Source organism: Tamandua tetradactyla, chromosome 7 (assembly GCF_023851605.1).
Source record: "Tamandua tetradactyla isolate mTamTet1 chromosome 7, mTamTet1.pri, whole genome shotgun sequence".
Taxonomy (NCBI): Eukaryota; Metazoa; Chordata; class Mammalia; order Pilosa; family Myrmecophagidae; genus Tamandua; species Tamandua tetradactyla.
In genome coordinates, this window is record NC_135333.1 from 73,308,652 (window position 1) to 73,334,218 (window position 25,567).

The 25,567-nt window shown below is 38.7% G+C and overlaps 1 protein-coding gene and 1 long non-coding RNA gene across 4 annotated transcripts in view; one reads left to right on the top strand and one right to left on the bottom strand.

The window, feature by feature from the left end:
- Nucleotides 1–1,279: 1,279 nt before the first annotated feature.
- On the bottom strand, nt 1,280–24,175 carry YBX3 (Y-box binding protein 3). 2 transcript variants are annotated; one of them, XM_077170056.1, is made up of 10 exons: nt 23,670–24,175; nt 20,008–20,071; nt 18,969–19,002; nt 15,858–15,947; nt 14,183–14,305; nt 10,988–11,194; nt 5,454–5,551; nt 3,608–3,779; nt 3,014–3,113; nt 1,280–1,867 (listed from the first exon to the last, which is right to left on the bottom strand). In XM_077170056.1, exons 1-9 carry the CDS (start codon nt 23,929–23,931, stop codon nt 3,048–3,050), a joined length of 1,116 nt encoding a protein of 371 aa, XP_077026171.1. In that variant the 5' UTR covers nt 23,932–24,175; the 3' UTR covers nt 1,280–1,867; nt 3,014–3,047. The 2 variants fall into 2 exon arrangements, with proteins under 2 accessions (XP_077026171.1, XP_077026173.1); XM_077170058.1 differs by lacking the exon at nt 10,988–11,194 and having other exon boundaries at nt 23,670–24,173.
- Nucleotides 23,689–25,567, top strand: part of LOC143691510 (uncharacterized) — a 93,097-nt gene continuing 91,218 nt past the window's right edge. The window contains exon 1 of one of the 2 annotated variants that reach the window (XR_013179545.1): nt 23,689–24,350. This is a non-coding gene — a long non-coding RNA (uncharacterized LOC143691510). The remainder of the gene's footprint in view (nt 24,351–25,567) is intronic. The other variant, XR_013179546.1, reaches the window with a different exon arrangement.

Sequence of the window (25,567 nt, forward strand, 5' to 3'; positions counted from 1 at the left end):
GCTTCCTCTCTATACCCTTTTTAATCCAATACTGTCCAAATTACAGAGGTGTAGGGAGGGATCTGCAAGCAGAGCTCCCTGGGCCATGTCATGTGACCAGTGTGGATCCACCTCCATTACAGCTCCTCATTCCTATTCTGAAAATCTATGTGATTCTAGAGCTGACTCATCAGGAAAAAATGAAATGCTTTCACCCTGGGAAAAATCACAAAGCTGATGAATTTGTCCCATTGCCACTGGCAAATTCACCTGTTTTTCAGAGATTTATACCATCAGAAAAAAAAACTTGTTTTCTAGACGTTTTTTCTATTAAATAAGACATTATGCCATAATATACATGAACCATTTCTCTGAGATCAAGAGATTTTGTTTTTCTCTTTTCACTGATTTTACATCTGAAGGCAAGTGTTAGCTCCCAGGACCATCAATCTGCGTCTAAGCTCTACGATTTAAAAAGCTTTATTACTTAAAAATGTCAAATAAAATATGTACCGAAAAAAAAAGAACTTCAAAAATTGTGTCTTTACAATAAATATAAGATCCCCTAAAATACCATTAAAATTGGGATATTTGTGGCATGAAATCACCTAGCATCATGTTTGTTTCATTGTGGGCATTCAAATATGTTGTGTTGTATATATAACACTTCTTTCTCAATAGGTACTGTCCTATCAAATATTCAAAACTCCTGGGTTTATTCCCTCCTAGCTACTAGAATAGTGCCTGACACAAAGATAGATGCAGTATATATACATGATTTAAGGGATGAATAAACTTGAAGGTGCAGTAGAACTGAGAAGCAACTATAAAGCACTGACATATAGGGCAGTGTTTTTTCAATCACCTACTCCCTGCGGAGAAAGGAGATTTTTAGTGTAGTTGGCAAAAGTTTCTCTACCTCTTTCCTGCAAGACCCATACATACACCACAGTGGTTGGTGTTGAAATCCCTAGGTTCAAAGTTCAAGGACATTAGAACCACTAACTCCATCAATCTAAAGAAAATAAACATTGACTCTTAAGTGGTTAGCTAATTGCCATCAAGTCATCTCAATTAAGATTACTCAAGAGATAGATTCAACAGGAACAAAACCTGCCTACTACCCAACTCAGATCATGAACTTGTTAATTCCCATTTTCTATGATCTCCAACCCACATGCCTACCTCTATTAAATGACACTAATGCACCTTTATATGTGGATTTGAATTTACTCTTCAATAAGCTTAATGAACGAAGTGGGGGAGGGAGATAAAACACACTCTAAGATCAGAAAGTATATTCAAGTTACACATTTTTTTCCCTTGAAGGGTAAAAATTTTATTTTTGAGGAACGTCATTCATATGCACATTTTCAAATGGAGTCACATAAGAAAGCAAAAATGTTACACTCCCCTCATTCTAGAAATAAATAGGAAGGGCATAAAATTTCTTTTTAAATCACGACACTTGGAAGTTTAGCACCAGCATCCAAAAAGAACAAAAACGGAAAAAAAAGCATTTGCTATATATTTCAGATTTCTTTGGCTGGGGTTCCTCCCCATGTGATATTAATATTTCTCCTTTCAATTTCATATTACGAAAACATAAAAACCAGGAAAAAAATATAAACCTAGTAGTTGCTGAAACTGGGGAGAAGTTGCTCTCTTATCTTCTGTGCAGGCATTCCTGGGATCTCAGCTTGCTGGAAAACTCACTGACATTTTCCTTTTGTAGTTGCTTGTTTCTTAAAGAATAATAATAAACATTCTAATGTCCAAATCTTGGTTAGTCTTCCACTTTATTGCTTGAATGTTTCTTTGGTGTTGGTAAGGTCGTGGTCTGCTTTTGTATTGCTTTATTTGAATGGTCATTATTACTTTAGGTCACCTGGAAAAAAGTAAACTTAAATGTATAAACATTTCCAAAAGATAGAGAGGTACAGAACATTAAATTGGCAAAAATTATCTGTTTTTTCAAGTAATCCAAAAAAACAAAATTTCAAAAGAAAGAAAATATAAGCTCTAAACAAAATCTGCTATCTTCTGCAGATCTAAAAAATACATTAATTTAATAGATTCTTTTTAATAATAATTTTATAAATCAGGGAACTCCATACAAAATAAGAGACAGAGAAATGGACAGACAGATTGACTGAGAGATGGATAGATAGATAGAATGATATCGCAATTGTGGTAAAAGATAAAATGGTGGATCTGGGTGCCTGAGGGATGGGTTATTCAGAGTTCTCCTCATGAAGTTTGTATTATTTTTGTAACTGCTCTGTAAATTTCAAAATATTTCAAAATAAAAAGTACAAAAAAAAAATTAAAAGCCTAAACTCTCAGGTAAGAAGGTATTACCAGGTGAAAAGCACAGAATGAAACCACTGATGGCTCATTAACTCTGTTAAGGCAATTTTTCCCAAGCCGTGCTCTAAGCACTTTAGATTTAATCCCTGTAACAGTCTTACTAAGTGAGTGCAGTCAGTATCCCCATTTCAGCAGCAGCAGACTACTGAGGCTGAGGATACATAAACCACTCAAGATTACCCAGCAAGTAGGTAGTAGAGTCCGTAGGGAAAACCAGGGGGTCTGTGAACCTCTAACGATACTGCCGCTGCCTCAAAATAAAAAATCTTCATTATCAAAGGAAAAAACATTACGAAAACTCTAGTTAACGCTATAGATTGTCCTTCCCTGCTATGAAAATGAGGTCTTTGTCAGGAACTTTAAAATTATCAAATTGGCCACTGGGTGTCACTAAAGGAAAACATCAGTTTTCTTAAGTTATAAACTGTCTAGAAAGAATTTGACTATCATCATATTGAATGTTTATGCCCCCAGAGCCTAAATAAGATCAATCCCAGGGAGATATAACCACCAAAGCCACCCGTTCTACAGAATTTCAATGCAAATTAGAGGTTCTGCACAGGTGAATCACAGAGCTGGTTTAGACCAATTAGCACAACTGTTGAAAAATCAATGACATTTAAAAGAGAAAACTGAAGCAAGACGGGGCTGTCCGGGCTCTCACCCGCTGATGGTGTAGGTGCCTGGGGAGCCAGATGTTACTCAGCACTGCTCTGCTCGGTAGCTGGTGCAGGGTTCTCAGTTGGTGCTTCACCTGCCTTGGCCTAAAACAAAAACACCAACCAGACGACAGTAGGGAGTTCAAGACCAAAAGGCCTCAAAACCTTTAATTTTCCTGCTTATGAAGGTAAATCATGGTATAAAATTTTAACTATTCTTAGGTATGGAAGCAGAAATTAATGTCAGAAGAATGGCTTCCAAATGGCTGCCATACTACTATCAGTTATCAGTCACAAAAAAAGTCTATGATACACAATTGCTGTCAACAGGTGCTTATGAGAAGTCTCCCCTCTTCTTGTCTTTTATCCAGACAGGCTTAAATCTATGCATAATTATTTTTAAAAATGTTCTTCAGTTTGAAATAAAATATTCTGTTTTCTGTTATGTGCAGGGCATACTCTAGTATGTATAGACCTTAAGCAAAAATTTCATTGTATTTCAAGTGTCAGGTCGTCAGATTATAAAACCACTTAGAATGCTAAAGTTTGACAAGATTAGGAATGACCTGGCAACAATCCCTCCAACCAGCTGGATTTACCTCTTTGCCATCTTGTGTAGGAGCATTAGGAGGTCGGGGGCGACGCCGATAGTTGTATGGACGTCGGTATCCACGGCGAGCAGGTGGCTGGTTTGGGCCATTGGCCGCTTGTTGATTCTCTTTGTCTTCGGCCTCTCCAACTGCTGGGGCTGGTCGTGGGCGAGGAGGTCCCCTATGACAGAGAACACACAACAAAGAGAACAGGTGCCATGGGACAAGGGTCCTCAAGAACACGTTTTATCTAGTTTTGAAGATAAAAAGTCCATGCATAAGTACTTATTGCTATAAATTATTCACAAGCCAGTGTTCAAATGGACCACAGGTTTGATGAAGTACCTGTTTTCCATCACTTCCTCCTGCATTTGAATAAACATGTGTAGTGAACAAACATACTGAATACATGCTATGTTTCTGCTAGGCACTTTGATAGCAATAAGGATGGGGGAGTGAGGATGGGAGAAGAAAAGTGGTCTGGTATCTGCCCTCCTAAAAACAGTGCGAACTGTGGGATTAACCACTGGAAGGAAATTCACAAAGCTCATGATGTGCCAGGCCTGTGCTAGGTATGTTTTCATACTAAATATTTAATTTCAACAATAATTCTTTGAATTAGATTTGTAGAGAAGGAACGAAGAGATTCAGAGAGGGAAAGAACTTTGTGAGACCATATGGAATTAGTGCTTTTATAGGTAAGAAGGTCAGCTATGGCTTTCCCAAGATTACACAGCTGGGGACTGACAGAACTGGGGTACACATACAATACAGCACTCTCTCTTCTGTTTCAAAGAGACATTTCTATGAAGTAACTCTTATAAGAATAAAGTTCTTATTAACCAATCAATCACTAAAGTGATTAAGTTTAAAACTGCAATGAACCTTATAAAGGAAAAGGACAAAGACTGGCACAAAAAATTTTCCCAAAATATTATACTTACTCACCTTTCAAAAGAATGATACTGACAAATTTAAAGGTAGTATAAATGTCATCAAGGAAGGAAGTTTTACTTTCCCCACCTACCTCAAGGATAAGGTAAAGAGACAAGCAGACTTATAATATACAAAGTTTAAAAGGTATCTTTGGGAATCAAATCCGATTCTCAGTCTTCACGAGGGGTATTTTATTTGTGACAAATCAAATACATTTCTGCACTAATATTAACACCACTGGTAGTAATATGTATTTTTTATTGAGGATTTACTATACCAAGTACTATATTAATTATTTAATTGTATCAGCAATTGTAATGCCTTAAAGTCCATTTTATGGATCTGATGGTGAGACTTAAGAGTCTAGAAACTTGCCCAAGGACATTCAGCTACTCATCTGCAAAGTGGGAATTTAAAAACAGGCAATTTGATAAAGAGTCTGATAAAACCCCTTAGGCTCAGTTATCAAAATATTTAATAACCAAAAACCTCTCTGGTACTCAATATTTCCTCTGTTGCCACCACTACAATTGAATTCCCCAATTAATTTGTTTCATTCAATTGTTTCATTCAATTTAATAAAAATCATTAATTTATATTATGGGAATGTTATACAAACAATGCTTTCTTAGGGATAACTAAAAAGTGTCATTGCTAAGCCTATGTGTGTGTGTAGCTGTGTGTGTGGCTGTGTGTGTGTGTGAATGTGAGGAAGCGGCAGGTGGCAGTGCCAGTTTCATACCACCATCCGAAAACATAAGCCCAAGGGTGTCCAAAAAACTCTGGCATGCAGCAAAAGCAGCCCACATCTACTAATTACATAATAAATTCACAAAACAGACTCACAATTTCCTGATCCATCTTAGTGTCACTCACAAGTTCTTCAACTGGTTATCAGTTGGTAGGAAATGTGACATACCTACGGTACCTTGGGCGATAAGTTGGATTTCGATGAACTGGACCCTGAAGTTGTGCTCCCTCTGGGACTCCATCTTTCATCTCTCCAATCTCCCCAGCCTAGAAAAAGGACAGTGAGAGCTGAAAATGAGTGTCACATTACAAAATATAAGAGACACAAAATGAAAAAATCAGTCCTACTAGAACAGTCTTCTGCTTTATCCCAGAGCATCTAATTTTATTTCACAATCCTAATTTAACATTTTGAAATTTGAAGCATTCCACTCATCTCTTGAAAGAAAGCCTATTTTATAAAAGGAAATAGAATGATTCACTATACCTGAACAACAAACCCTTTTCAATCTTCTCAAACTCAGACCCTAATTCTACCCTAACTACCATTCATAGTTTGTTCACCTTCACCTCTAATTTCATCCTTTCACAATCTTTCCCTTTAGTTGGCTTGCATTATTTATTCAAGTGTAATTTTTTAAAAAAATAAAATATATCTCTTTGATAATAAATCTATTTTAAATAGGAGGAATAAAATTAACTTATTGTAGAACTTCTAGAGGAAGAAGAGCCAAAAGCAAACACAAAAACCACCAACAATCTGAAATTGTTTGCATACAACCACAGCTCATCTTTTCTTTTTCTAAAACTACATACCCTTCCTCCTCCCCACAGCTGAATATTGTCCTTCATATTTCACTAAAAAAGCAGAAAAAATCAGAAGAGAATTTCCACATTTATTCTCTATCAAATCTACCCACCTACCTGCATTTGTATCAATTTTCATTTTTCTCCCATTACAATGGATGAACAGTCCACGCTATATCTAAAGCCAACCTCTTCCTGCTTTGCCTACTGAAGAAATTTAACTAGTTATCTTCTCCGTCTCCACACACTTTTTTCCTTCTCTACTTGATCATTTCCCCGAAGCATATAAACACATGGAAATACCACCCACCTTAAAAATATTTTTTTTTATTTTGAAGCAAGCAAACTTACAGAAAAGTTGAAATAATGGAATCTAATCCTTAGATTCCACTGACATATTACTGGTTGTCCCAATCTTTTTCTTTACAGCAAAAGAATCCAGTTTAGAGCACATGCATTGAATTCAGCTGGTTATGTTTCTTTTTTGTTTGGAATAGTTCAATATTCATTTGGCTTGTATGACCTTGATCCCTTTAAATACTACAGGCCAGCTATATTGTAGAATACCCCTCAATTTGGGTTTGATGTTTCCTCATGATAAGATTCAGACTGGGTATCTTTGGCAGGGAGGTCACAGAAAGGCACTGCATTCTTCTCATGGCATGCTGCCAGTGGCACATGGTTTTAATTTGTACATTACTGATCATGTTCACTTTGATAAGTGGTCAAAGTGGGATCTGCCAGATCTCTCCACTCTAAGTTTATTTACTTTTTTCCCTTTTGTAATTAATGAATATTTTGTGAAAAAGAACTTTCAAAAGTATGTGAATATCCCATTACTCATCAGATTTTCAATATATGCATATATTTATTTATATCTATATGGACACATGGGTTTCTATTTTATTCAATGGGTTGTAATCTGTTACTATCATTACTAGCCAATGGGAACTCCTTCAAGTTGGCTCATGTTTTCTTGACATGCCTCCAACATTCTTTGAGTACTTCCTTGCTTTCTGGCACAACAAGATGTTCCAGGCTTATATCGTACTTTCTCTACCCCAGCTCTGGATTCAGCCATTTCTCCAAAGGCCTTCATTTTTATTGGAGAAGAGTATTTAGACAACAAAACTGGAGGCTAAGAATGACCAATGCTATTAAGCTATCACTGCTTTCAGATCCTTTAAGTAGACAGAACTAAGGAACACACACAAATGTACATATGCAAATAATTATAAAATACACATAATATACATCATGCACGTGTGTACTTATATACATGCATCAGCACATTTGTGTGGTATATATAAATACACATATATGTATATAGACATGGTCTGTGAGAGCATAAAATCACACATTCTCTCCAATAACTTCAATTCCAATCGAACAACACAGAGTTAGAGGATTCCTTCTAGTTTTCTCCCATTCCACATTTGGATTCCTTTTCAGGTAGTAAGAAGCCTGCCTTATTATCTTTAAGACAGTTAAACTTCCATCTCTCCTGCCACTCCTTTCACCTGCGTAAATGCCTACCTTCATCTGGCCTTCCTCATGGCGCTAAGACTAAGTTGTTGGTGAGGAAAAGAACAAGGAAGAACAGAGGAAAGTCACTGACTGTAAAAACCAAACCAAATCAAACAAAAACCTTGCCTTAACCCCACATCCTTCTCCAACTACTACCCCATTTTTCTGAGCCCCTTTACAGGCATGCACCAAAAAAAAAAAAACCAACTGTCACCACCACCTCATTTTCCCTCATGTTTTGTTCTCTCTTGAAAATTCATTCTTAGACTTTTGCCCTCAACCTACCATTGACCACTACATAACCATAATTCTCAGTCTAGCTTCCTCCACTTACAGCATTCAATGACATTTTCTTTTTGCAACACATTCATTCTGACTGCCCCCTTCCATTTCTCCTTTGCCAGATTCTCCTCATCTTCCCAAACTATTGGTGTGCCCCAGAGCTCAGCTCTAGAATCATTTTTTTTAAAACCTCTACTCATTTTCTAATTAATCTTGTCTTTTCCCATGCTTTTAAAAACCACGTTTTATGACTCCAGAATCATATATACAGTCCCACTTCTCCCCTTCTGACTCCCTTTGGTCTTTGCACTTTGCTATTTCCTTTACCATTCATGCCTCACACCTGTTCAGGATACCTCAAGGACTTGCTGTCTTTGCTTCATTTAGTCCCTTAAATATCAATTAGTGAGCCCACAAGATTTTTTAGACACTCTATCTAAAAGGGCACCTTCCTTCCTCTGGTTGCTTTCTACCTCTTTACTCTGCTTTATTTTTCTGCCTATATGACATCTCCTCTTGGAAGTGAAACCAACTGTGGCAAAAAGACCTCCAAAGGTTCCCACCTCTCCCCAAAGCTGATCCTTACTAGGTTCTCCTCATTTTTGTTTAAACCCCAAACACAGAGGTATCGTTTACTCTTCTCACTCCACCCATTCACTCCATCATCAAGTGCCACCAACTAAATCTGAGCACTTTTCACATCTTCAACGGCCTGCACTCAAATCCAAGCCATGGTCAGCTGCCCTCTGGGAAATTACAGTAGCTGGTCTCCCTAGTCTTGACTGCTGCTCCTGTAGTGTGGTCTGGTCTGCATAAAACAGAAAGATCTTTGAAATATATATTTTTTCCACATTCAGTTCCCTTGACTGGCTTTTCATTGTGCTTAGAACAGGTCAACTGTCCTTACTATGGTCCACGATCTCACCCTCACTTACCCTCCCACCCCTCTCCTTCACTCCAGCCCAGCTACATGAACCTCCCTTTAGTTCCCTGAACAAGCTAAGCCAACCTCACTTCAGGAAGATTATTTAACATGCAAACAAAACAAAACACTGTCAGAAACAGCAATTAAATTAACGTGTATAAAGGATGAGAATCTACTGTCATGTGTAGATTGGGCATTGAAGCCAGACAGACTGAACTTAAATCAAGCTCCACTTCTCATCCAGGTAACTTTGGGTACATTTCTATTTTTTTGTTTAAATACTCAAATCTTTTCAATAGCAAAAATATGTGAACCACTAACAACACCATAAAGCTGTTTCAAGTACTGAAAAAGAATTGATTTCAAACACCTGCCATTTGACAGATGCCAAGCAATGTGGAGCTCTTCCCTCCATCAAATAATTCTTTTATCGAAGGCTACATGTAGTTGATCTTAGCACAGTGACCAAGTCTACTCAGTTAAAAAATGTGTGGAACTACTAATTTTAATAATGGAAATTATTTGTGCTATATCACATCCTTGGTACATAAAGGCAAATACTCTTTTTCCCTTGCCATGTCCAATAAATTCCAATGTTCTATACAGTAAGAAACATTGGCAGTCTTTTCTACTTCACCTCAATAATTTTTTCCCACCCTAGCGATTTACCTGTATTTAAGTCATTTGAGACAACTCTGTAGCAACCTAAATACGTAGAAGAAAGCTTTAGGAACTTTCATTTGATGCGGCTGACACTGGCTTAAAGAGTCTTTTAGTCACCAAACACTCAAATGCGGTATTATAATAGAGTCTAAGGGAAAAAAGGCTAAAGGGATCCAAGATGGCTTTTCTTTAAGAATTATAGTGTGTAGGAAATTCAGGCTGCATTAAAACTAAATGTATTTGAGTTATGAGAATAAGCTCACATTTTCAAAATTACTTTTCAACCAGTTTCTGCAAATGAAGTTCTCCATGACACTTAGGAATCACTTCACTCTGAATCTTCCATTTCGTCAAGTGGAATACACCTTTATCTCAAAAGATATGGGAAAGAATATGCCATCGCGAGCTCAGCAGGTATGATATATGAGTGTATGGTAAATATTAAAAGCAATGACTTCAGGAAGGCACTCCTAACACATTAAAAATAAATGTGCATCATACAATCCCACTGACTCTTCCTGTCCTCATTTCTTAAAAGCTCAGAGCACTGCCCTAAAGAAAGTTACTATGTCTCGTGTACCCAATCCCTCCATATATGTAAGTCTACTTGTTATTTTTAGCACATTTGTCAGGGGCAGCTGCTGAAGAGTGAGAGGGAAAAACAAGCAGCAATGTAGAAAGAACACAGTCATGCATGATGGGATTGGAGAAGGGTAGCAGAGGACAGAACTGAACATAATGTTCAGTCAAAACATTTAATAGAAAGAGAAAAGAAAAAAAAGACCCAAGCACACTGAAGGAGAAAAATTTGGAGCGAGTGTTAAAAAAAAAAATTGACCTATCTCTAGTTTTCTAAGATTCCTGGGAACTGTGAAAAGTTTAATGTTTGAGAATCACAGATTCAGTTCTCAACAGCTGTACTAATATTTTGCAGTAAAAGAGGAGAAGCATATCAAAAATCGACAATATCCATTCTACGATAAGATTTCTTAAACAATCAGCACTAGCTTAACTAAGTTAAACACATTATAAATGTTATCAATGTCACAAGCATTTTGCTAAATCCTTTACATTTAACCTAATCTTCAAAACCTTATGGTACAGACACTATTATTCACATGTGTAGTAGGTGGACAAGTTAATTTCCCTAAATTTTAGTTTTCTCCTGACAGAAGTAGCAGGATTGAAATTCAGCTCTGACTTCAAGCTCAAGCATATCATTTGCCTGTCTACCTTATTTCTTTTATTCTTTTACAAATGAGAAACTTTACCTTCTCCACAAAGGCATCTATTATAGGCATGGCTCATGTGGCTGTGTTTATAGAAATACATTATTGGAATGATTGCTCTGAAAAAATAGACTAATGGCCTTGCCCCAGCTTTTGTAGATTCAGGAAGCCACAAGCAGCCGATGGAGGAGGAGGAGGAGGAGGAAGAGGAGGCAGAGGAAGGACCGAGGGGTGAGGACTGCTGGAGAGAAGTCCCAGGTGCAATTTTACCTGCATTCTGTTGGGATGGGGAAAGACCCGTGAGCGACGGTCAAAGGTCTGTCCCACGTGGTAAGGCGGGAACCGCCGCTGCCGGTACTGAGGGCGAAACTGGGGGCGGCGCAGCTGACTCCGGGCCCCAGAGAATTGCCCATCAGTGGTAGGGGGATCAAATCCTTCACTGCTGCCGCTCCCTTCCTCCTCCTCCTCCCCAGCGTACTAGCGAAGCAAAGAAACAGAGATTCAGAAGTTGAGCAAGGAAAGAACCAAAGAATACCATTTAGGATGAATATCACCAACAGGAAAAATCTCCCAGAAGGAATAATCCCTTTTATTATACAGACAAAATGCATTTAGCCCAGATTACCAAGCGATTACCTGGGATAAACTACATTAAGATGAAGTAGGTTGGCGCAGAAAAAAATACCCAGAAGCAGAAAAGCAAGAGCAATCAATCCGCAATTCATTTTTAACAGTCATCTTATTAGAACTGATAATATCTGCTTATCAACCACCCAAAAGACTGCCTGGAGAATTGATAATATTTAACTCTTCCAAGTGTGTGTCTCCTGACATTTACCATCCACTGGGGCAAAATCAGGGCAAAATATATTGTGTGATATTATCAACAGGTTTCTCCTAAGTGGTAGACTTACTGCAATGGTTCTCCAAGTGTAGATGGGGTTCCTGAAATCCTTTAAGGGCACCAGCAAAATCAAACCATTCTCATTCTACTACTAAGATGTGATTTGCCTCTTTCCCCCTCGTTGAATGTATGGTGGGGTCTTCTAGAGACTACAGTGACATGTGCTCTCCCTACAGACCGAATGAATGCAGAAGCAGATATGAGAATCCACGTGTCTAATTCTATTAAACTGGACAAAGAGATTTTCAAAAATGTAAAGCAATATGAGTCTTCCTAGCCAATATCAATATAAAAAGTAGTTTTTCCATTAAAAATGTTTTATATTAACATGTAATATGCTTGTTGTTTTTAAATCAATTAATATTTTAAAATACTGTTTTAAATTTCAAATAAAATATTAATAGACAAGAACACACATAAACAAAAGGTCTAAGAGCTTCAATAATTTTTAAGCATATCAAAGAGTCCTGAAACCAATAAGTTTGAGAATTTTGTATGTTTAGGAAAGAAGTAGTAGTAAGTCCTAATACAGGGAATTTCTAAACATAGACTTTATTAAAGGGCATTGATTCATAGGTTTTTCCTGTATTTAAATTTAAATTAACATATTACATACAAACAATTTACACATTTAAAAAAAAACAAAACAGCCAAACATCCCTCAAAGAATTTGTGATTTCAAATTCTACTTTAAAGGGGAATATACAAATGTCAAAATGTCATCTTTAGGGCGTTTCAATGGTGGCTCAGTGGCAGAGTTCTCACCTGCCATGCCAGAGACCAGGTTAGATTCTTGGTTCCTGCCCATGTTAAAAAAAAAAAGGTAGTCTTTATAGTAACTATAGTTTTTAAAAATGAATAAATTTAAAATTATCAAAACAACCCATTTCTTTAGGGAAGGGCTAATTTAAACTTAGATTCCTCTGGAATAGGCCCACCAAGGTAACTAAATTTCCAAAGACGAAAAGCATCCATGATAGCTTTAACTAATCTAATTCCAGAAAAATCAAGCCATTCCATTCTGCATATAATCCCCAATCATATAAAGATATATTTATATTGAAAATGTTCACTAAAATATTAAGTGCAAGATTGTATAAACTGTTCTTTTTATGACTTTTCTTTATCTTCTGAATTTTATACACCCACGAGTTTAAAAAATAATCAATGGCATCATCATCTCTAAACACACCTAGAGGTACCTAATAAATTATAAGAATTTTAAAACCTATGTCTTTAATTACACAGAAAACTGAATGTATGTAAACTTTTGGAATTTTGATCATTTTATATTCCTAAATATCTTTTATAAGTGCGACTTCAAAATTTCCAGATTTCTAAAAGGAAAAGTCTTTAAGGTAAAGATTCAATCAAGTTTTTTTCTACCACTTTTACTTCTGGATTAATCTAGGGATCAAAATAATCACAGCTAGAGTTCTCTGAATCAGATGAACTTGAAAAATTTAATATGATATAGTAAATACTACAATAGTTCATTCCTATCCACCATTTCTCCATCCTACTACTTATTGTTTAAAATCAAAGATTAGACAAAACAAGGGTAAGAAAAGGTAAACACAGAACAATAGGTTATCATAAAGATCTGATATAATTAAATCAATCTGGGCAGAGTGAGAAGTTGGCAAAATGAAAGGGGAAAAGCAATTAGAATAACAGAAATATATAAATCTGTCAAAACAGTGATAAGTCATTCTCAATTTGTAGATATTTTATTCTGGTGAGATTTTTCAAGTTTTCTAAAGCATCCAGAATTTATTCAATGATGCCAATCCGGAGGACTAATTCTAGAAAACACCAAAAACACCTGATTCAAATCTAACAGTGTGATGGTTTCATTCTGGATATCTTGAGAATATTCTTAGTTGAAGTGAGTATCCTAAAGGAGCTGCAGCCAGACTTGCATGTAAATCCTTTCACCTAGACTTGAACCAATCTAAAAAACCAACAATCTGGAGAATTACTGACTGCTTCTTTACTTTGAATGAGTGAGAAAATGCTATGCTAAATAAAGGAGCTATTTAATCAAGGTAAGTTATTTAATATTTCTGTGGCCAGCCCTGCTTATTGCCTATTCAAGAGCTATTCCCCACTCTCCCTTGCTAATCAAACACTGATCTGGTTAGCCGTCAACAGTGCCAGCCTGGAATAAAGAATGAAAATTTCAGCCAATCATGGAAATCTCATCCATCTTAGCGAGCGATTGCCACGGGGCTAGGGTCTAGCCAGGTTAGAAGAGAAAAGCCTTTTTGGACAACCTTGGCACTGCCTACCTTAATCAGGCTCCTGTTCCAAGATAATCAAATGCCTGTTACTTGCAGCCAAATATATCTTAACTGATACAATTTCTGAATGGTAAGTTTCCAATGAGACTAGTAGCTATGGATGGATTCTGGGCACTGAAAATGTTCTCACAAAAAAAACAAAACAAGAAAAAAATCACTTATCATGGCTTATGAGAAGATACATATCTCCTCTAAGTATGCAAGCAATTTTACATGTGAAAATTTTCCAAGCACCAATAAGGAACAGAGACAACATACATTACGGGGTGGTCCACGGCGCCGGCCATAGTAGCCGCGTCTGTACCGGCGGCGGTCAGCAGCATACCGGCTCCCTTCGACGGGAACGCCATCTGGGCCAGTCACATTGGCTGCTTCTGCACCCTGGGAAGGAAGGAAAATAAACGAGAGTGGCCTCAAATTTTAAAAAGGAAGCTAAAACAAACAAACAAAAGTCTTAAACAGCCAGAGTTCAAGACCGGCAGGCCACACTAAGAATTCCTATTGAGACCTCAAAAGCACACCCAACTTTTAGAAAGGTGAGCAGTGCTTGAAGTCCTGGTTTAAATCTGCACACTCCGGTTTGCTCACACAGCCTGAGCCTTCCTGTGTGGTTGGGCTAAGCTCAGGGGCAGTATTACCTCTTAAAAGAGCATCAGCTGGTAAACATAATGCAACTACAAAAGCAGAAGTAGTACTAGATGGGGAAGAATATTCCTCAATGGAAAATAATTGAGAAACTGTTATCTTCCTAGAAAATAGGGACAAATGTAGATAAAATAACACTACAAAAAATTGGGGCAAAGGAGATTCAAAGTATATCTCCCACCCTACATCAATTTGTAAAACCTCAAGTTCTGAACATATACACAGAGGTAAAATTAACACACAAGACAAAATTTCAAGATTTAGTTGTGGTATCAGAGCACAGATCAGGCTACCAGATTCCTGGTGGGCGATTTGAAACTCCCAAGAGATTTGCAAGACACCCTGGGGACCCACTGGTAAAGACACCCATTTAATTTCTTTATCAAATTTAATTAATCAGTTATCTTTCGTTTAAAAAAGAAGCTTGAGAGCCCTGAAAATATGAAGTATGGGACAATGTGTATTGCATTGGAAAGAACACATGCATGGCGGTAATTAGCTACTTGTACAGTCTGCAACATAGTTGCTCTGACAGTAGTTCCCATCTACAGCTTTTAAAGGTTTTCATTCTAAGTCTTTATTGTTTTGTTATATCTATAATAGACCGTCAATTTAAAAAAAAGGACACTGCTAATATTGAAATTAATTATAAAATGGCACAAAAACAATTCTCTAGAATTGTTCAAAATGAACAACCAGATCCGTGGGTTGAATTCATCTGACCAAAATTGCTATACAGATGCCTTCAGCTTCCCAAAATCCACGCCAAAGGAAGAAGACACAATGATTCTAGTCAATTTGAATCTTCTTTTATTGCAATAACTACATGCTTTCCTGTGTTATCATTTGTGCAGAAATGCTTAGAAATAAAAGCCTGAAAACTTTATCCGTATAAAAAAAGAAATCTTTTGTCCCAAAGCAACTTTTATCTACTTTGAATTGCTGGAAAACAGCTAAATTTTAATCTACACTGGAATATGCATTTGGTACCAAAATAAAACCTGTTGTTTTTAAATTTGAGGAATTATTCTAAATTTCTGGTAGTAGTAGTCCTCATTTATTAATTAAAATTTCTTTTATAATGCACTGAATCATATTTACAATAGCATACAATGTTCTAAAATAGTTTTATTTTAAAGTCACTTCCTTCTATTATTAAAAAAAAATTCAAAATGATGTTAATTTAAAAAGAGGGCTGGCAGAGCATTTATTGTATAATAGAACTCTGTGCTAGCATACGCTGATACACAATGGATGAGAAATACAGTCTACCACAATTTGCCCTCACCTTCTCTCCTTCAACCACATCAAACTCTACAGTTTCTCCATCTCCTACACTGCGCAGATATTTCCGTGGATTATTCTTCTTGATGGCAGTCTGTCGAGAGCAAAGAAGATTCAAAATGAGTTATATTTCAATATCGACCACATATTTCATTGCTTTCAAGTTTACTGGAGTAAATGTGAAGAAACTGCTGACCTAATATTATTTTTAAATTATCATTCTCCCACTAACTTGAATCTCCAAAACAACAAGAAAACAAACAAGAACACTGTGAAACTATATTACCTGTTACTTTCTTGATCCATGCCATTCTTTGAAACTCATCTAAGTAGGTGGATTAAACAGAACATGAGTACTGTATGGTTCCACTATAACCTGATCACAAGTCATGATACTGTAGCTTCTAGATACCTTAAACTATTAAGCTTCTGAGATTATGACGAGGTCCATGAGCAAGGGGAAATGCCTTCACTCGCTCACACACACACTTTTAGTGCAGAGGTTTCTGCAGACAAGAGAAAACTGCTAACCTCAAAAGGATCAAATGGTGTATGAGGGGTGAGGAACAGACAAACGAATTTTTTAAAATGCCAAAGGGATAAATATTTTTGACAGAGCATATAAAATTACCTCAGGAACCAAAACTTATTAGCAATTATCTGGTCTTCAAGCCCATTATCCCCTCCCGTCAATTTAACGGAGTGATGTATCTGAGGTCAGAAAAATGTAACAGCCAGGAGGGAAAATTTCTTAGCACTATACTGTACCCTAACGATATTTAGTTAATATTTTTCCCACCACACTATTACTATATTAACTCACTCCTACATATTCTCTGATAATATATTAAAAGACTAATGAGTGAAATAAGCCAGACATAAAAGGATAAATATTGTAATGATCGCACTTATATGAAATAACTAGCATAAGCAAATTCAGAGAGTCAGAAACTAGAATATGGGTTACCAGGGGCCAGGATGGGGGCAGATAATGGGAGGTTAATGCTTAATAGATACAGATTTCTATCTGGGGTGATGGGAAAACTTTGGTAATGGATGGTGGTGATGGTAGCACAAAATTGCAAATGGAATTAACATTAATAAATTATATATTTGGATATGGTTATAATGGGAAATTTAGGTTTTATATATGTTCCAGAAAAAAAAATTGAGCTGTACGACACAAAAAATAACTCCTAATGTAAACTAATGATTAATAACGTAACCCTAATGTAGCTATGCAAATAGTATAAAGATAATAATATTAGCTCATCAATTGTAACGAAAAGGTATCACACTAATGCAAAATGTTAGCAATTAGGGAAAACTGTGTGTTTTCAGCATCATTTTTCTGTGAATCTATAACTACTTTAATAACTACTTTAATAAAAAAAATAAGTTAATGAATTTGCTCCCTGGTGCCTGCCCATGCGAAAAAAGAAAAAGTTAGTGAAGATGTTATTCTGCATTAAAAACAATCTTTTGAACATCCGCTTATGAATATGCCTCTTTTTCAATCACAGGAAGGAAGAATATAATTCCTGCAATGAATTTCCATTTCTTTGACCCTGTGTACCTCTAAACAGTTAAAGGGGCTCTGAGTTTCTATGGAAATAGGTCAACCTTATTTTATAAGGCGATTAGGCATGTGTAATCCCGCCCTTCCCCTACTCTGAGTAGGAGGAGAGGAAAGGAAAAAAAAAAGTGAGCCAACAGAGCAGAGACCTTATCCACAAAGGAAAAAAGGCAGTTCAGGACAGGATATACGGGCAGACAGCATGAACACTGAGCCATTCCAAAAACAGCCCCTCCCTGCCGGCTAAGCTAGTTCCCTTTTTCCTGTTAAACCGGGCAGGCCTCAACATATTGAGGTGACTCATCAGTCTCAAGGGGGCGGTAACCGGGTCAGACGCTTACAAGCTAATACAGCTGGTCACCAGAACAGACACTCTAGAGGTCCTTTACGCTAGCAGTCACCACAGACAGAGTGCTTCCCACCAGGTCCTATACTGCCAGGTATTGTAACCATTGCTTCCTTTCAGTCTGTCATGACTTTAAAAGTCACCAGGTCTAAACAAGACAAATCAAAAAAACTACTACAACTATTCAGGAACAACTGAAATATATACAGTCAAGCAGAAATGTAAACAATAAAAACCACAACCAGAGAGTTTATTCTCAGATATCTCCAATCCCCACCTTTATTCACACACAAACCTAAACAGAAGAAAACAAAGTCACAGAAAACCAGATGCTTGTCAGAGCCACGCAGGTAAGATGTGCTGGCACTGGTGTCACCGCTTTCTTCCCTTGTAAAGGTTGCACACTTAACTACACACATTTCAGACCATTCACTGAAAACTAAATATAAAGAAGGCACAGTGACAATAGGTATGTTTTTCTTTAAATCCAGTTTGTAAAACAAGTCCAGGATAAATAACATAAAAAGCATCCTATGCTAATCAAATAATGTAAAGAAAGACTGAGCTACCTGTTCCAGAGAAGCCCACTTTTTCCCTATCGTTTCCATTCATGCTTTTTCATATTTCCTTCAAATCTAAGAGAATGTGGGCCTTTTGATCTGGACACATGCTAATCATGTGTCATTTTAGCAGGAGTTAGGTCAACCCTGGAAATCGGAGTTTTCTCGTGCCTTGGGTTCACCCACCCTAACCATTCGCTTCGCTGTGCTGCTTACTTCAAGTCACAGCTGTTCTGTAGCTTTAACCAATGTCCCCTACTGCCCCCCCCAACCTCACAAAAGCCAGATATGCTCCCGCCAAACACTAAGAGACCACAAAGTGAGAACAGGATGAGAAGGTGAAAACAGAAGCTTTTTAGTAACGACTTAAAGTCTTTAAAAATTAGAAAGTGGTCTATTACTTCATCCAACTGCAAAAGTAAAATTTTGTTTGAAAACAGTTAATATAATGGGACAGAAGAGCTAATCTGTCGATCATAACATTGTAGAACTGAGCTCTCTCTTCTCAAAATAAAATCACAAACTTTAGGGTAGAATGACAATTTATAAGATTGCACTTTGGGAAAGAGATGACAGCAGATTACAGACACTCCTCTTCACATAACAAGTGTTAACACTCATTATTCCTCTTACCTGATGTACAAATACATCTTCTTTGGTGTCATTTCTGTTAGAAGACAAAAAGCTCACAATTAAAGGTACTAGGCGTGTGGAAAAACTTTAAGAACAGAAGTTTCATGCATTTAGATCACATGATCAAATACAACATACATTTTTGCTCATTCTTTAAATTCAATTTAAAACCCTGGAATCAATCCTTGTTAACAACTTTTAACCCCACAAGCCTGAACCATCACCACACTGCTTAGCTCCAACCTTACAGTTCTACAAACACAAACATCCTTTCCCTCTCTTCTCTTTCTAAATCATGTGGTATGTAATCAGAGCCCGAGATTTTCCTCCCAGCAAAAGCAAAGCAAGATAGTTAAAAGGACAGGGCACAGCTGTGAACTAGGCTCCCCTTACACTGAAATTTAAAACAAGCTACCCCCCACCCCACTGCCACCACCCTGCCCAGCCCCAGTCCTACCAAAACAGACAAGGAAGAAATTGGAGGAATATTTTAAGTGTGAGAGAAATAAAAAAGTGCGAAGAAAATAAAAATATCATCAAAAATGATTGTAATACCCTCAAAAGTGTGTAGCTGTATCCTGATTCCTACAGGGTTAGAAGCTACCATGTTGGAAGAAAACACCCCAATTTCTAGACAGGACTTGGACCAGACCCAGGTTACAGATCCAGCACAATTACTCACTCAAGTTGTATGACCTTAGAAAAATTGTTAGACCAGTCTAAGAGTCCATCTCTCCATCTGTGAACTTATGGATAGGGACGCCCTTATTCTAAGGATGTTCCCATTTCTGATTTTATTGTATACTACCCCTATTTAATGACTAGATTAAATGAATTCAAGTTGACTGTGGGTGTTCTGGAAATGCACTTCAATTAAGAATACTTAAAAGACCCGTAGCTTCACAGTGGGAATATTTACAGTGCTCAGAAATCTTAAAATTTATATAAGCCACTGATAAAGTATGATAAAGGCTTTACAACTGCTGGTGCCACAATGTAAATACACATTTAAAACACATAGAGATATACACACACATACCGATTTATAAATCCATATCCATTTCTGACGTTGAACCATTTGACAGTGCCAAGGACTTTGGTGGCTAAAACAGGATTAAGCAGATAAATTAGTACCTGACCTACAAAGAGATAAAGCTCATATCTACAATCTTGATAGCATTATACAAAAGCCTAAACGTACTTGATGAACAATTAAAAGCTTAATTCCAAAATATATTAGGAAGAGAAAAGACAGCAAGGCAAGACATAAGGAAATACTTTTCTGAGAAGACTAAACCTTTCTCCCTTATTAAACTTTTCAGTCAAGTCATAAGATAAGCATGTCCATAAGTCTCCCCAATTCTGCAATAATTAATGCAAGAGAGGGTCAAAGAGACCTCTCACAAGAGCAAGTCTGATGAAAGAGAATGGAAGGAGATGCCAAACGTCTTAACATGTCATTTTCATTCTTTGAAATATTAGGCAAACTGCAGTAAGCACCACCACAGCTTCTTGTTAATAACCAAACTACAAAGACATAAAGTAACTTGTCTAGTTGCCAAATGGAGGCCCAGCAGGAGTCAAGAGTAATAATAGAACTGCTGCTGAGTCTATCCAGTTCTGGACTTACCAGGACCAAACGTGATGCAACAGGCCTTTTCAAATCAATAGTGAATTTGGGCTTATGTTTCCCTATTTACCCTACTCTGCATTTGAAGGGAACCATACTCAGCACTTTCTATAAAATCCCCCTCTTTAACTTATTGTTCTTGCCTTCTGTCAGGAGCAAGGCCAGTTCTCTAAAACACCAGATTTTAACAGGATTCCTTAAGAGAAGGGGTTTAAAAAAACACAAAAAAAACTTCTACAACTTGTACTTTGTAGATTCATATTTATTTCAACCATCTCAAATATGGTGCTTGGAATCAACTGCAAATGCCAAATTCAGTACCTCCAGGAAATGTTATGCCTTAATTCAGGAAATGCATAAAGCAATTATCAAGACTCAATGAAACAGGAAACAGGACAATGAAGTACCTTTTTAAAAAAAGTTTACTAGAGAGTGAAAAGTAACAATTAACATTAACCATGTTGCCACTTTGAAATACAAAATTAACAATTTCCAAGTGTAAACAGTAAAGCTATGGCTTTTAAATTCAGAATTAACATAATAACTAGGACTTACTCTGTGTTGGGCACAGAGTAATTTTGCTAGACTGATAAGCTTAGTAACTATTTTAGCCTTTTGTAAAAAAAAAAAACACAACAGAAAACTTCACTCATCCCGCTTTGATTAAGCATTCTCCATCTTTAATTCCAAGAAGTAAGGAAGAATTCTCCAAGAGATCAAACCATTGGAATCTTCATTTTGAGAGCATTCTAATTAGAGCAGCAGGGCATAGGAGGCAAAAAGTATGATGTTTTAGATCCAAATGTACACAGAGGATGTCCTTTTTGATAAATTATACACTTTTTAAGTTACACGTTGTTCCAAATGATATGCCATTTTTTCCCTCTTTCATTTGCCCAATAATTAATTACTTACAAAAATACTAGCTGTTGTGATTCATTTTTATATAATGCTTAGCCCTGTCAAAAGAATAGTCTTGATTTAAAAAACAACACTAAATAATTGGGGAGGGGGGGAAAGGAGAAATATTTTCAAGTCTAATTTCAATGAAGGCTGAAAATTATTTTTATTCCTCAATGTAGCTAAAACATTGTTTTCTCTAATTTCAAAAATTACTTCTAAGGACTTCACGTGGTCAAGCACATTCATTCAAACTTCTTGCCTCTTCAAAACCATAAACTGCCTCATATACACAAAGGCAAGAGGGAGAATGGTGGCAGCCAAAGGAAGACCAGGCTCCTACAGGGTTCAGCAGGAGGAAGTTTGGTAAATGTAAACCGTTTTCCCTGACCTAGGTGCTCTACACTGAATGTAAGGCCTGTGTTTAAAAACCAGAATGGGAGAAGCCCAAGTTTCCCTTTCAGACAGCACTGTGCCTACCACCTCTTAGGCACCAAGTGTCTGCTTGACAAAGGAAAACAGATGGCAGAATACGCTGGACAGAGACGGTGTTGAAATGTCATGTAGAAGATTGTCTTTCATTTCCAGAGTTGGAGGTAAAGCACAAAGACCAAAGACCTTGAGACAAATCACCAGGAATTCAGGAGAGTCTTAATAGCCGTCGGTGATTGAGGAAATTAACTTAGATTTATCTGTTTTCTTCATCTTTAAACTAAAGGTAATATCTGCTTGCCCTATAGCATAAGAGTACAGAGATCAGAAGAAAAACTGCAAAAGCTCTTATATATAAAATATCAAGAGTTATTTCTTAGCACTGTTTTAGATAACTCAGGATACCCTAACTCTAGTATTCCAAGAAACATTTGCAGCAAACAATACAATATTGACTGGATTTTTGGAAACTTTTAATCCAGCAAAAAGAGGGCTATTTTGTTTCTTAACCAACACAAGTTACATTTAGCATATTTGTTTGGCAGGAACTGAGTAAATGCACTGAAAAAAAAAAACAGGAAAACAGGCCTCTCAAGCTGGGTGACAACGAATCGTGTAATACTTTCTTCATAGTATTCCCTCAATTTCTTCCTAATTGGCAGGCAAGGTTCAGAGAAATTAGACTAACATGCCCCACCCAAAATACTTATGATGTATCTGAAGCATCCTACAACCACCTGTAACTTTCCACTTTAAGAAAGAGTGAGTGATTTAGGCACACACCCTGTAGTGAGCTTATTCACCACCCACATGCTTTGCAAGCCTGTGGAAGGCTTCACAGGGCGTTACTTCATGGAGGAGAGGACGCTGAAATATGTGGCAAAACCACCACCACCACAGAAACGCTTTGCCCCCATACTTGACCATCTCATCTTAATGTTTCCCTGCCTAAATCACAAGCCATAAGGTAATGATGTTTTGAGCAAACGTCATACCCACACTTCCGATAAAGTTTTTTCAGCTGCCGCGACACGTGTGTTCCCACAGTCTAGCAAAAGTGCAGCGATTGGTGGACACGTAATGGCTCTTGGCAGTAGGGGCACAGCGAGAGGGGGAGAAGACGTGGGACCTAGACCCAAGTTTCCCGGAGAGGATTACAACACCTATTAGTCGGCATGTGGCTGACAACAGCATGGTGTGTTCCCGATGCCCACGTGGGAAGGGCGTCAGGGACAGACAGCTGAGCCATCCCTGCAAGAAACCTTTCCACCTTGCCCTTCCCGCCTCCATCTGGCACTGCACTCCTCATCAAAGGAAATCTTTTCGTTTTCCCCAGATCCCAAATTAGGCCTCCAAAATCCCCGGCCCACGTTGTCTGACCCTCCCCTACATCCACATCCATTCCTACCCGGGGTCCCCTCCTTCCCAGACCGCCGCTCCTTCCCTCTTAGGATAAGGCGCCCTCCACTACGGGAATCCGCGACAGCGCCTGCCTGGAAGACAGAAGTTAAGTCCCCAGCTTGCTGGCCCAGAACCAGGAGGGACGCGCACTGGACCGCGAGGGGTGCAGGGCGCGGTGCGCTCTCCTGGGAGCGCTGCCAGGCAGGTGGACCGCGGCCCTTGTGCTGGGGACCCGAGGTCCCGGCGGACCCCGGACTGTCAGCCTCTCCCCGCCCCGAGCTGGAGCTGCCCACACGTGCTCGGCGGCCCGCCGCTCTGCACGCCCGGCCCTGACTCACCGAGAACTTTTTTCTCTGCGTCTTCGCTGCCGGCGGTGGCTGAAGAGGCGGGGGCCGCGGTGCTCGCGGTGCTAGCGGCTACGGGGGCCGCGTCCCCACCCGGGTTTCCTGAGACCAGGGCGGTCGGCGCCGGGGCCGCGGCCTGGGGCGCGCCGCTGCCCACCGGGCTCTTGGGCGCGGGATCCTGGGGGGCCGCGGCGGCCGCCTCCGCCGGAGCCTGCGGGAGGGTGGTGGTAGTGGTGGCCTCGCCCGCCTCGCTCATGCCGCCTCCTCTGCTCTCACTTGGGCACCTCGTTGGCGGTTGGTCGGCGGTTAGCGCGGCTGGTGGTCGCGTCGGCCGGGGCTCGCTCTCGGGGAGGCCGGTGCGGATCTCGCGGCGCAGGCGGCGGCGGCCGAGGTGGGGTCTCGCGGCGGAGGCGGCTCGAGCTCTCGGGCTGTGCGCCTGGATCTTGGGCTCCTCGCTCGATCTTACTGCCCCAAAAATGGCCCCGCACAAGTTTTTCTAGGCGGCGCACGGGCCCGGGAGGAAAGGGCGGGCGAGGGGAGAGGGTGGGGAAACTTGGCTCCAGAATTGGGCATCCAGTCTCATTAGCATTTAAAGGCGCCTGGTGCCCTTTCCAACTCGCCAGCCCGCCGGGGTTGATGCGCAGCCGCCCAGTTGGAGAGTAGAGGAAAGCAAGGGTGAGTAGGAGGTTTGATTGGCATCTGGAGTTTTCGAAGGACCATGAATTATGCTGTTCCTGTGTTGGAGCGGGACAGAGGGCTCTCCTCCCTCACAACGTCTAGACACTTGAAACTGACTCTTAGGAGACGTCAAATAGGACATCCACGTTGCGCTGCGCTTCAGTCTTTCACATACTCATTTTAAATCCTTTACATTTATTCATTCACATTTATCGAGCACCAGAAACTATTTCTGATACAGCAATGAAGACCTGAAATAAAATCCTAAATCTATTTGCCAATTTACTCCCCAAAGGTAGTTTAGGGATAAACTAATTTATAACACACAGGTGAAGTAACTGAAGTCCAGACCTCAGACAATGAATATCAGAGTTTAAGCCACTTTAACGCAAACAATGAGCTGTCAATGTGTTTAATTGTGTACTTGAAAAAACTTTTATCAATCCATGCCCTACCTTCTGCTCCAGTAGCAGAACAGGAATTCTGCAACTGAGCCCTCTTAGCTTTAGGGATAAGAAGTGCAGATACAGAACACTCAATAAAGGTTATTCCCAGTTTGAAAAACCCACGTGACCTGTAGAGAATGGGCTGGATTACGCTAAACTCATGACCAGAGGGACTGTGACCTGCCCCCAAGGACTATAAGGAATAAAGGATTTTTGATGTTCTTTGCCACTAGCGTCCAGCCAGGCCCAGGTATAAATTCTGGTTCTGCTCTTTATTAACTGAATTTACTTGGGCCAGGGATTCAATGTCCCCAAGTTATTTCTTCCTTTATGAGATGAGAACTGCTCAAAGGTGGGGTGAAAAGTAAATGAGATTGTCATATGTAACACCAATGTTAACTTTCAGTTATTAGCTCCCCTCTCTCCTAAAGCTTTTCCTTATGTTTTCCTACAGTGTTTATATAGCTGTCTGCCCCACTTTAGGAGTGTAGCGATCAAGTCTAATTCAACTTTGTATCCTCACTGGTTAGCGCAGTACCTAGCATAGGGTTAGAATATAGCAAATGTTTTTACTAAATGAAAAAAAAAAAAAAAAACCAACATCTTCCAAATTCAATTGCTTATCTTCACATTCATTATCAATTATGAAACTATCCTGCCTTTTTACTTTATTCCATCCATGAAAAATGCAAATTAAAGAAAATTGATTCTTAGAAAAAAAATAGCAAATTGTGGAAGTTTTGGTTTTTGCATGTAGTTAATATGTAT